Source organism: Neurospora crassa, linkage group I, assembly GCF_000182925.2.
Source record: "Neurospora crassa OR74A linkage group I, whole genome shotgun sequence".
Classification (NCBI taxonomy): domain Eukaryota; kingdom Fungi; phylum Ascomycota; class Sordariomycetes; order Sordariales; family Sordariaceae; genus Neurospora; species Neurospora crassa.
The window spans coordinates 1639859-1651400 of NC_026501.1; the positions used below are offsets into that span (position 1 = coordinate 1639859).

At 52.1% G+C, this 11542-nt stretch overlaps 4 protein-coding genes across 4 annotated transcripts; 3 read left to right on the plus strand and 1 right to left on the minus strand.

The window, feature by feature from the left end:
- Positions 1-143: 143 nt before the first annotated feature.
- On the plus strand, positions 144-2364 carry NCU02024 (hypothetical protein). Its single transcript, XM_959553.3, has 5 exons — positions 144-392; positions 459-531; positions 587-596; positions 662-1878; positions 2012-2364. The coding sequence occupies exons 1-5, from the start codon at positions 279-281 to the stop codon at positions 2146-2148; spliced, it is 1551 nt and encodes a 516-aa protein (XP_964646.2). The 5' UTR covers positions 144-278; the 3' UTR covers positions 2149-2364.
- Positions 2365-2658: 294 nt separating this feature from the next.
- On the minus strand, positions 2659-5223 carry NCU02023 (MFS drug efflux pump; the record flags this gene model as incomplete). Its single annotated transcript, XM_959552.3, has 6 exons — positions 2659-3756; positions 3850-4082; positions 4161-4543; positions 4611-4826; positions 4898-4979; positions 5038-5223. 6 exons carry the CDS (start codon positions 5221-5223, stop codon positions 3084-3086), a joined length of 1773 nt encoding a protein of 590 aa, XP_964645.3. The 3' UTR covers positions 2659-3083.
- Positions 5224-7825: 2602 nt separating this feature from the next.
- NCU02022 (hypothetical protein) lies at positions 7826-10814 on the plus strand. Its single transcript, XM_959551.2, has 2 exons — positions 7826-10500; positions 10672-10814. Exon 1 carries the CDS (start codon positions 8518-8520, stop codon positions 10417-10419), a length of 1902 nt encoding a protein of 633 aa, XP_964644.1. The 5' UTR covers positions 7826-8517; the 3' UTR covers positions 10420-10500; positions 10672-10814.
- Positions 10815-10961: 147 nt separating this feature from the next.
- On the plus strand, positions 10962-11528 carry NCU02021 (hypothetical protein; the record flags this gene model as incomplete). The annotated part of the gene is made up of 1 exon (XM_959550.1): positions 10962-11528. The coding sequence occupies one exon, from the start codon at positions 10962-10964 to the stop codon at positions 11526-11528; it is 567 nt and encodes a 188-aa protein (XP_964643.1).
- Between the last annotated feature and the right edge of the window lie 14 nt (positions 11529-11542).

The following is an 11542-nucleotide window of genomic DNA, read 5'->3' on the forward strand; positions in this document are numbered from 1 at the left end:
TCCCGTTAGCAGCCAGCATCAGCGACCTAGCATGACTTATCGATAAGCGCTGCCTGCCTGGACGGGAGCCCTGGCGCCCTGGCTGTCTTGACTGCTGTACTATGTACGCAGCACGCTATGATGCACTCAATCACACCCACAGCACAGCACTTACTCACCGGTGTACCTCCGTGGTCCGGAGCCTTTGACTTGGTATAAGACCGACGACACACCCTTTCCAATTCCATTTCTGCAGTTTTCCTTGTTCTTGGTTGTTGACCACCCCTTCGGATTTGACCATGTCGCTCAGAGAGAGGCCAGGCTCGTCCTCCAACCAGGACAGAAGGGAACCCAGATACCATGTCTATGTCCGACTTCCCTTCAATCGGGGCGACTTCGTTGATCCTCCACCAGTACGTTTCCCGCACTGTGTCTCTAGTCGTCCCCGTGAATCACGCCAGCTAACTTGACCTCGCAAGGTGAGCTGGGACGACAGGAAATCCGAAGCGCTATGGACGATTATCTCAGGGGTATCGCAGACAGAGATTGACTGTAAGTCTAACTTGTCCCACAATGCAGGCTTCATGCTAATGACTCTGATATCTAGGGCACGAGCTGTGAGTCTTCCTCGTCCCTGGCGGTGCGCTTCTGCCTCGAGTATTGACACTGTGCGTCGCTATAGGGCAGTCCAGTTCGATGTCACAGTCGAGTTCCTCCTCCAGATGGTCTCCTATCTGACCGAGCGACACACTGCCCAACTGCGGGCACAGATGAGGAAAGCCGCGAGTGGTCGCGGTTCCGCTGCTCCGTCACCGATTCCCGGCGGCGAGCCTGTTGGGTACGCCGAAGGCTTGAGAAGAGCTGGTTCTGTCGGCGGCCGTACTTCAGCTCTCTCCATGCGCAAGGAAGCTCTCGCTCCGAAAGACGATGTCAATACTCCTGGGATACCCACCGCTAAGACGTCCTCTAACACTCTACGACCAGCCATCTCGCGCAACTCGTCGCAAACCACTTTGATCCCAGGGCAGAACCCGAGCCTCGGTGCTGCCCTTCCTACGACGACAAACAACAAGATAGCCAGCAGGCTAAGCGATCCGCAACGCCGGAGAGTATCACTCTTGTCCATTAACACCAAAGACGCCTCTTCCGGTGATGCCATTCACGAAACAGACGATAACCGATCCTACCGGCCCCCAGAGTCGCCATCGCCAGTCGCCTCCACATCACCATCCTCCGACGATTCAGACTATGCCGAGCAAATGCAAAGCCGCTACATCCGCCGCCCTCCACGCTTTCAATCAGCAGGCCAAAGTAAAGCCTCTGATGATGACGATGACGAGCTCGCTTTCCTCCCTCCTACTCGGACCAGACAACACCAGCACCAACAACAGCAACAGCAACAGCAACACCAACCAAAATTCCAACAACGTCATAACAGTGACAACAACAACAACAACAAAAGCAACAACCCAACAGGCTCCACCTCAACCTCAGACGGCAGCGGCGCTCTAGATCTCTACGCAACCGTGACCAAGCTCCCCCTGAACTACCGCGACCATCAATCGTCCCCTCGAAACAGGATAGGGTCGTCTGGATCACAAAATCAGCAGCAGCAAGTTGGTCACGGTCACAGCCTGAGCAGTACGAAGAATCATCCCCAATTATCCACGATCCAATCGCAAACGTCAGACTCGTCTACCAGTTCGGCGGCCATCATTCCTAGCAACCCACGTCGACTTGCTAGCGGTGAACTGCGTGTAGGTACGAGTGGTGCAGGTGGTACAGGTGGACCTGGAGCGAGACTCCCCGGCCCACTGTCCCCAAGAAGGATAGATATGCTGTCGAGAGAAGGAAGCGAAGGGGCGCCGAGTATGGGGAGTAGTTTTAGTGATCTTGATGGTGAGTTTGGTGGTTCCTGTTGTTGTTCCCTTGTCCCGAAAGTCTTTCCGTCATCCTGTCTCCTTTTCCTCTCTTTGAAGACGACATGGATGTGAATGAACAACCGATATATTGACCAAACTCTTCAATGCAGATGCCTCGGTAACTCAGTCAGCACTCGAGGAAGCTCTAGCCAGTAGGATGCAGGATGGAACGATTGGTAGTCGGATGAGCATGATCGGGCACACTATTAGGAGCAAATACTTGCCCAGTAAGGGGAATCGTCCCTAGAGGTAGATGGAGACGGTGAGCAGACACTTCTTCATTGAGCGTTGGACAAGCCGCACGTATATTTCCTGCGGCTATGCGAATGTAGTGTACGAGGCTCGTCCCTGACGAAATCGTTGAGACCTTAACCGAATGGTAGTAAAGATAGACCGAACACATTACAGTCAGTACATTTAGACCTATAGTATACTCTTACTACGCATCCAAGCATCTTTATCACACCTCTGAACTTGACGTCTAGTCTAGGCAACTCCTGGATAAAGATATCCCAAGGGACTATAGCCAATGTGTTTTTGAATTATCGTAATCCCTCCTACAGCTTTGCAACAGCCTTTATTAAATACAACGAGCGGTATTGGACTGACTCACTTGCCTAGGTGGTTGATTGCCCGCTAAGGCTACGGCCAAAGGTCTCATCAAGATTTCGGGTTGCATCGGTAGTGTTACTACTGATGACAGCAAAATATATAAGTATGGCATCTTCGTACTGTTCGCAGTCCGCCCGGGTGGTTTCAGGACATGAAAGTCGATATTCTATCTACATGAAACTAACGTTATGGCATATAGGTCGGAACAGTCCTCGTCCATGATGTTCCGCCTCCAGACATCCGAAAACGACCACCTGCATGCAGCCTTATACTATCTATATCAACCAAATCGTCTCCGAGTCCCTTGAGGATCGAATACCTCCTAGTGTATACATGGATCTCCCGATATTATAGCGAAGTAGGTGCTCGAGACATCCCTCCCCAGATACCCCCAAGGTCAAACCTCCAGCAAATCCTCCTAATCAACATATGCAACTGACAAAGACCGCATCGTTTGCTGCTCTGGTAAGAAGTTGTCGAATTGCTCCGCGCTAGTGGATGTAAATCGAGGAAACCGCCGCCCGAAAGACACCGCCATGCACCCCAAGGCGCCGGCCAGCCATGGTTCCGTTACATATGAACCATAACCGTCCTATCTATCAAGCCTGAGATATCCTCCATGCCCAGGCTCGCCAGAATCGACACTCCGCCAAAGGCAATGCTGCAGTAGTACACCCACGGGTACGCCCTCACGTACGCCTCTTGGCCGGCCGCCACGATCACCGCCCAGCTCTCGTCCGTGACGCCAGGCAATAGGCGGATCTCGTCCACCAGCGAAGCGCCCGTCAGCTCAATCACCACGCCAATGATCTCCTTGTTGGTGATCCCGCTCTTGATGCATGCTTCCACTACCAATTTTGTAAGCTGCGGAACCAGCTTCTGAACGAAGACATTGTAATAGACCGTGTATCCTATCACGCCGCCAACGATACGGATGGAGATGGTCAAGGCTGTAATCGTAGCGATGAAGTCTCTCGGCGAGATGATAGTGGCGATGGTCGAGGCGGGTACGACGATGCCGCCTACACCTAGGCCGGCGATGAAGAGCACCGCGTACATGGCGTGGATATTGTCGAGACGAGCGGAGGCAAGGGCGCCGCAGCCGATTGTCATGATGCAGCAGGTGAGGAAGACGATCCATTTGATATGACCCGGGAAGCGGGCAATGAGGTAGAGGGATATGACGCAGCCGGCGAGGATACCGAAGGGGAAGGGCATGCCGCGGAAGCCGACGCCGTAGGGGCTAGGGAGATGGGTTTTTACGTCAGTGATTCGAGTTTGAATATGGAAACAGGACGAAGATGTGTGCAAGATTCAACAAAAGAGAATTGCTTACTTGTTGCCGTAGACATTATAGGCCTCGCTTGGCCATAACATCAGAACAGAAAAGAAGTTGGCACCGGATATGAAGGTGATGATCATGGTCATGATGAGTGTACGGGGAGCCGGGCCCAAGTCTCTGGGAATCATGGGTGTCTTGGCTCGATTGAACTCCCAAATGCCAAAGACAATCAATACGAAGAACCCCAGAATCAGGGGAACCAAGACTCTCGGACTTGCCCACGGATACTAGGGAGTGTTTGTTAGTCATTAAGCTTAGATAGAGCCTTTACGAAACGATCGTAGCATTGCCTGTCTTCCACTGACCTGATATCCGCCACCCAAAAGACCAAGTTCCAGCAAAACCAGCCCAACGATAGACAAGAAGCCACCGACCACATCCATATCCTTCATAAGCGAAAGCTTTTGTTTCCAATTGAGACCTTCTGTCGGCGCAGGAGGATGATAAAAGAGGGCTGTCATTACAAGCCCGACCAATGCCCAGCCGCCGGTGAGAATCGAGATATACCTCCATGTGGAGAAAGCCGAGATGATCTGGGAGTACATGACGGAGGGCAAAAGAGGAATGATGGTGAGAATCATGCCGGCGATGTAGTAGCCACGATGCGCAACAGGGGCGAGTTCTGCTGTTCCCGCGAGAGCCGTGAGCTCGTTGATACCGGTGCCAATCCCGGTGAGAGCCATTCCGCCTGGTTAGAATATCAGTATGGAGCATTGGATCGGTCTCAACAGGGAAGCTGTTCCGGATGGACTTACCGATGAAGACATCCATGTTCTCAGCAACACCACACATGATCTGGCCAAAAACGATGAAGCTACTTCCGGCCAGAGCAACCCAGCGGCGTCCGAAAACGTCTGAGAAACGACCAACGAAAGGAGAGATGGCGGCAGTGGCAAGTAGGTGAGCAGTTATGAACCAGACCCAGCGATCAACTCCTCCAAGATCGCGGTAGATGAAGACAGGTACGGCAGCTGGTAGATCGGTTAGCTGGATGTCCACTAATTGATTTGAGCTTCAAGCACCACAATCAATGTCTTCTTACCAAACAGATACAGAGGCGCTTGTGCATTGGTCCAGCAGCAAGCCAAGGCTGCTAGAGCCATTGCTTTGCGGACACTCAACCGCTGAACATGACAATGTCAGTAATGCTGCCACGGAAGGTTCGATGAAGATATCTCCTACAGTGGAATCTCCATTGTGCTGCTCGAAATCTGTCGAGGTGCTCGGAGCTTGGTGGTTTTCGTCGAGGGCCTTCGCTGCGCTGGCTTGGGTTCCTTCTGCCTTTTCCAGACCGGGAGGAGGGTTGTGAGCCAGGGCCTTCTCGGCCGCACTTCCAGTCGAGACTTTATCCTTCTCGTTCGAGGACATGATGTTTGCCTGTCGCATGGACGACTGTTTGCCGAGTCGGTTGAGTCCTGGTATTTGAGTCCAGATACTTCCGGCCGCAACTAAACAGCCTTGACGACAGTGGCGATCCGTGTGTTGTCGGGTGACTGAGAGGGGCAACTGGTTACTTTGTCCAAAGAAATAATTATCAGGACGTGAAAGATACAAGAATTCCTGAGCCCCACCCAGAAAGTGGCAGCAGAACGAAGTGAAAGGCTAGGTAGTGAATGGTGTTCCGGTTAGTTGTCAGCAGGAGATGCCGGCAGGTTCGTTCTTGTGGCGGCACCAGCTGCAATTCCGTTCGGGAGGTCACCTAGGTCAGGCGACGAAATCTCGACTTGTTCGACTCACCGTTTGTTCCAGTAGACTACCTAGGTAGGTACAGTAGTAGTAAGTATGGTGAAATTTCCAGGACCTGTTTCCAATCACGTCGGTTGGGTAAAAGTATCATCTTGACTGAGGAAGGTACAATTCTCGCGGTGGTTGGGGACTCGGACTGCAAGGGCAAAGGTGAGCCTGACCTTGGTGGCGCGTCCCCGTACCTAGCCGTACACCGAACACTTGCAAGATTGGGCGTTAAGGACACGAAAAGCAGGCGGCCCAAAGAGCATCATCCATTGTTTCAACGGCCGTTGTCCTTCAGAGACTTGCTGCCCGGCTGCTAATAACCGACTGGGTAGACCATAGACCGCCTGGAGAGTTCCGTGACACAAAGATACTCTGTGTTACCCAGATGGGATGAGATGTATAAAATTGGCTGCAAGTCCCAATGAGAAGCAGGGGTGTTGCCCTCGCACATCCCGTATCCGCGACCTAAAGGTTATCCTGCCATGCGTGGGAGCAGTTGCCATCCGTTCTGGTCCTGGTCCACGGGGCCAAAGGAAGACCCGGGGCCCGCGAGCCGCTGCAGCTTCTCGACATGGGCATGGGCATGCACGCAATATAGAATACATACCAGTGGTCACAAAGCAGGAGTTGGGAGGCGATCAAGTTATAACTGTTGATGTTGGAGCCGTGCTACCTCACTGGCTCCGATTTCCGAAGTGATATGGACCATGACGAATTTGTGAGAAACACAAAGCTACCACAATATTGCTTAGCGGTAGGACCGTGTGCCAAGGAGCAGCCGTTGACAGGTGAGCTCCGACGCTGTACCTACCAGGGGGAAGTTCGGTTCAGGACAACCGTTGTGTGCCATAGTTAGGCCTCGCCTCGTACCACCCGCACGACGACAAGACTGGCGTGGCCGATGAGTGAGCGGCAGCGTACTGGGGCTATCATGGTCAGCTGGCTCACTCTGTACCCGTTCTTTCGTGGCATTGAACATGTGCGGGGAGGTCATTGAAGACCAGAGCTGAACCCTGTTGAGGCTTCTGTTCTCGTGTGTTGTGGGGTAAAGATTCAGAAAGGGAGTTGGCATGATCGTGGGGGAACTAGTTCGAGTGATAGCGGATGGTCCGATGTAGTTATCAACAAGGTGTTCGCCGTGCCGGCACACAAAGGAGTGTACTTGCGATGGCCGAAGGGGTGTTCATAACATGGGATAGACGAAAATGTCGATGGCTTCACGGTCTCGGGTTTTCGAAACAACACATGATAGCCAATGTTAAATCATCCGTCAGCCTGTCTCCGTCACGTCATCTTCAAGGCGGCAGCAGTCGCGCTGGATTTTGGATTGGCCGGCATGTTTGCTGTTTGTGTTACCGTCGAGTACCGTACGTACATGTGACCAAGGGAGTCTGACTGACAAAGAACGAAACTTGAGCCTGGAGATTTGAACGGAAACCCAGAGTGCGTGATCCCTTTTCCATTCCATACCATTGTTCTTCCCAGTTACCCCTGAGCGATCCACTTTAAACCTAAAAGTACCGGAAATCATCAGCAACGAGGGTTACTACCACGAACACGTTTCACTGTCATACCTTCCCCTTCGAGGTTCTTGCATCATCTGTTACAAGCCCAGCGGACCTTAACTTTAATCCAAGTTGAAGCGATACGCTGGTGACTCGTGGTTACTGGCGGTGAGTGCAAAGGTCGAGACTTTGGTGCCACGAGTAATGATGCAGGGGCGGCGCCTCCAAGGTATAAACCGCAAACAATGAGATGATTGCATAAAACGCCTGAAGCGACCTTCATTCACGTATCTGGGCTTCACCGTACTCAGTCAGGTTAAGTTCTCTTTCGCCTCCAGGCCTCGTGAAAAACACGTTCTAGTCCACTCCAGCACAACAATACTCATACCAAGGGACAACAGAAAGGTGGGCAAGAAACAGGGCTTAGATATCCTTATATAACTTGGGGATGCAAGGTGGCAAGATATGCATCACCTATGTAATTGATGAGTCGTATGTAGACCACTCCCAATAGTGCATCTTGAACTTGTGTCAATTTGAGGAAAACTTAGTGTGGAACTCCCGGCATGTTTGCTATTGGGAGAAGTCCGACGAGGGCATTTTTTTCCTGGAGTCGTCTCCAGCAGCAAGGAACTACAGCTTGTGATGAATCGTGCTGAGGAAGTGGCTATTTACATTCAAAGTCTTGTGCAAAGTGTTGAATTAAGCCAGGGGCGACGTGAACTCCTTAGAGTGTCAAATGCTTTGCCTTCAAAAAGGGGAAAACTGGCGATCGACCATCGTCCGAGGATCTCAAGGCGTTTTGGCTGATTTTCAATAAACTGTACCATGGCAGATCTCTGTTGTAGCAGTGATCCGTAAAGGATCTGAAGAGGCTGCGTGGTCTTAAAACCTGCCCAGGTCTATTCGGAAACATTAGCCTCTCGGGAGGGTTAAATACAGAGCAATCAAGAGAATCTCCACGGTGATGTCTTCCGTACTAACTTTAAAATACCCGTAAGCAAAGGGTCGTGAAGTTGAGAATCCTAAGCATGTTTTTCATAGTGTTGCTCATTGACAACGGCCAAACTTTCCGAGGGACTTTTGCATTGGAAGCTTGGGTAGAGATGGAGATCTTCCTGAATTCCATCAACCCAAAAAAAAATAAAAAGAAAAAAAAATATAAAATATAAAATGAAATAAAAACCCTCACGGACATGTGGTGACTTGCTACTGATTGAGAATCTGCTTGCTGGAATTCGCGAGTAGTGACGGGGCAAGCTTATCCACGCCGTTACAGTCACAACGGCTCAATGCAACGGTCAAGGCAAGTACATACATTTAACAGGGATAGGAGTTAGCATGCCGTTTTTATATAAAAAGATACCTGGACCCCTCATCTCCTTCCCTCACATCAAGCACACCAGACACTTCTCACACCGACATGTCCATGCTGTTGAAATACACCTGGAAATCCCGCTCTGTCCCACAAGAGACCTTCAGCGGCTGCCGCTTCTTCTCCAGATCGCACCAAATGGCCGATCTACTCTCCTCCCTTACCACATTCGAGGAACCCTACCCGGAAAAGTCTGAAAAGCCGCCATCCGTCAACGAAAATGCCTACTTTCATAATGAGGCCCGCGCCGCCTTGCGGGGGGAGCGTCTTCCCGAAGACTGGAAAAATGATCTCTACCGCTGCGCCATCCGCGGCATACGACACCACGAGGCGTTTCCCAGGTCTGCAGAGGTTGTGAAGCTCTGCAAGAAGCAGCCCGAGAGCTACTTTGCGCGGGCACGTAACGCCCGGCTCATTATGAGCAACCAGATTCCTAGGATGAAGACGGACGGCGCCAAGCCCTACTGTTTCTGGCACCCTGATACGCCCAGCGAAAAGACGCTCCGGCGCCTAGTAAAGGAGTATCCCGACATGGCATATCTCGTGGGCCGCGCGTGCGCCGTGGCAGGATACGACGAGCTGTATCACGAGCTCGGCCTCCTTCCCGAAGTCTCGATCGCCGAAGAGGCTAGAGAACAAAGCGCGATTTCGAACAACCCGGGATGTAAGGCCATCTTCGAGCACATTATGAAGCAGCCGGTCTGCTACGCCGTCTTGGACGACTATACTAGGACCATTAACCACGAAAATCCACAGTGTCCGGCGTTTATGAACGGCGACACGGCCGTCCTATCAACACTAGATGTGACGGTCGGCCCGGAGGACTACTGGACTGAATGGCCCGGTAGTTATTTTAACTTGGATAACGAGGCGTTTCCTTTCGATATTACCGAGACCGCCCACGTTGGCGAGGTCACAACGGCCGCATCGTATACTACCGCGCAGCAGGGAACGATGCCGCCGGAATACGTCGAGCTGTTTTACACGCCTCTGCCGCTGCACCTACCGACTACGGTCAAGGACCCACTAATTATTATGGCCGCGTACGAAGGCAACCTGGACCGTTACCTGCGCTTGCGCCGGCCGAAGATGATTATGGGCGAGTACGGCGCCGTTTTGCGCGGTATTTACCACAACACCACCTTTGCCAAATGGTGGTCGGTGCAGCCACGGGACGGGTACAGTTACCATACTAATTCGGGGAATATCCGGGCAGCTACGCTCGCGCGCTTTATTATGGTCAACGACCTGTCCAATATGACGGCCACCGATCCCAAGAAATACAACGAGATGCCAGGCATGATCTGGTGGCCGCTTATTCCCGCCGAGCGCACGCTGGAGGCCCTCGCCAAGCTCCGGCCGGACATGCACCTCCAGGTGGCCATGGCGTGTATTGCTGGTAATTATACGGAGCTGTGGGATAAGCTGGCGCCGGAGCCGTCTATACAGCTGTGGGACATGGCTTCTTGGGAGCGTGACAACAGCGTCCGGAACCACTTTGTCGATTATCTTAGGAATCGTGCTTCCGAGCTCGGACTAAAGGTCCCTGGCGATCTGCCGGAGGTCTGCGACTATCCTGCTCACGACTGGTGCTGGGATGCGGCGAAAATTCGCAAGGAGCCCGACGACCGACATGGACCCAACCCCATGGGGTGGTTGCCGAGGGAAATCACGATGCACCAGACGGACGACCGTCCAGACATTGAGAATATCTACGGGGCATGGCAACAGGCTAACGTGGCTGGGTGGGAACTCCACATTGCTTCGACGGAGGAGATGAGGGCTAAGATACCGGACGGTGAGAGTGGCATGTGGGTTAGTGATGAAATTGATGGACAGGCGCGGCCGCCAACCAGGGACACGACGGATACGGATTCCCTAGAGGGGTCTTCGCAAGAAGCGGATGACGACGATGACGACGGCGACGACGACGTAGAAACAAGCAGTTAGGATAACGATGGGAACACAATGGACTGATTAACAGAATTGGCTAGTAGTTGGGTCGGTGACGACCTGCGAATCCCTGGTGTTGTATGTTTTTTGCTTGTCTTTTTTATCTCCCGCTTTTTGCCCTTGTTCTTCTCCCTTGACACTTTATTTTTAATCCTGTTCTCGCCATCTTGTTCTCATGGTGTGGATCGCATGATGAAAAATACAATACTAACCAGCGATTGAGGCTCTTACGATTGTACATCGTCAAAGACTCCAAACTGAACAACCGCGTTGTATTCAATATGCCGCCATCCTTTGTCTCGATCAACTAAAAGTCAGGAACGCTGTAAAATTAGCACCATTTGACAAACTGTATAAATACTAGATGTCAAAATGGAGATTGGTTTGACTGGACTGTCTGTCCGTTGATTTCCATCAAACATTCGTCTTCCAAGTTGTTGTCGCTCTTTGATTTTAACTGCTTGGAACAGCAGCCGACACCACAGTCATTACAAGATATTCGTTGCGACTCTCACGAAGAAAAAAGGAAACCAATAACCATGATCAATTGCGAATTCCTTCTTTTCATCCTCCTCTTCCTCTCCTCCACCGGCCTCGCCCTTCCGACATCCCCCACCGCTACCAACACCTCCTCCTCCTCCTCCTCCTCCTCCTCCTCCTCCTCCGCCTTTGGCTTCTACCTCCCCCGCCCAATTTCCTACCCCACCGCCTTGATCGGCCCCCGCGAAGAAGGTCCCAAAACCTTCTGCAAGAACTACGGCCCTGTAATCGACCAAACTTCCGCAGGCTCCCCCTACAGCGTCGACTGCAAGCAGATCTCCATCAACGTTGGCGCGGGCGGCTCGTGGAAGTGGATGACGGGTTCCAATCCCAAGATCATCGCCAGGTACGGCACCTGTCTGGTGGGCGTGGAGGGAGGGGAGGGCGTGCTCTGGGGAAACTGGCTGAAAACCGGAAACATGGATGTGGTCTGGATGATTGAAGAGACGCTTAAACTGCCCTTCTATAATGGGGAAAAAGTGGGCAGTAAGGGGACTATGGAGTGTACTACTTTGACGTTGCCACATCGGGATTTTGCTATCAAATGGGGGGTTTGGCATACGTAGGTAGGCTCGCAGCA

Bases quoted from the DNA above. Each gene is read 5' to 3' on its own strand.
- NCU02024 (XM_959553.3), top strand. From the start codon at position 279: ATGTCGCTCAGAGAGAGGCCAGGCTCGTCCTCCAACCAGGACAGAAGG. The intron at 393-458 runs GTACGTTTCCCG...TGACCTCGCAAG, and splicing joins ACTTCGTTGATCCTCCACCA to GTGAGCTGGGACGACAGGAA. The intron at 1,879-2,011 runs GTGAGTTTGGTG...TCTTCAATGCAG, and splicing joins TAGTTTTAGTGATCTTGATG to ATGCCTCGGTAACTCAGTCA.
- NCU02022 (XM_959551.2), top strand. From the start codon at position 8,518: ATGTCCATGCTGTTGAAATACACCTGGAAATCCCGCTCTGTCCCACAA.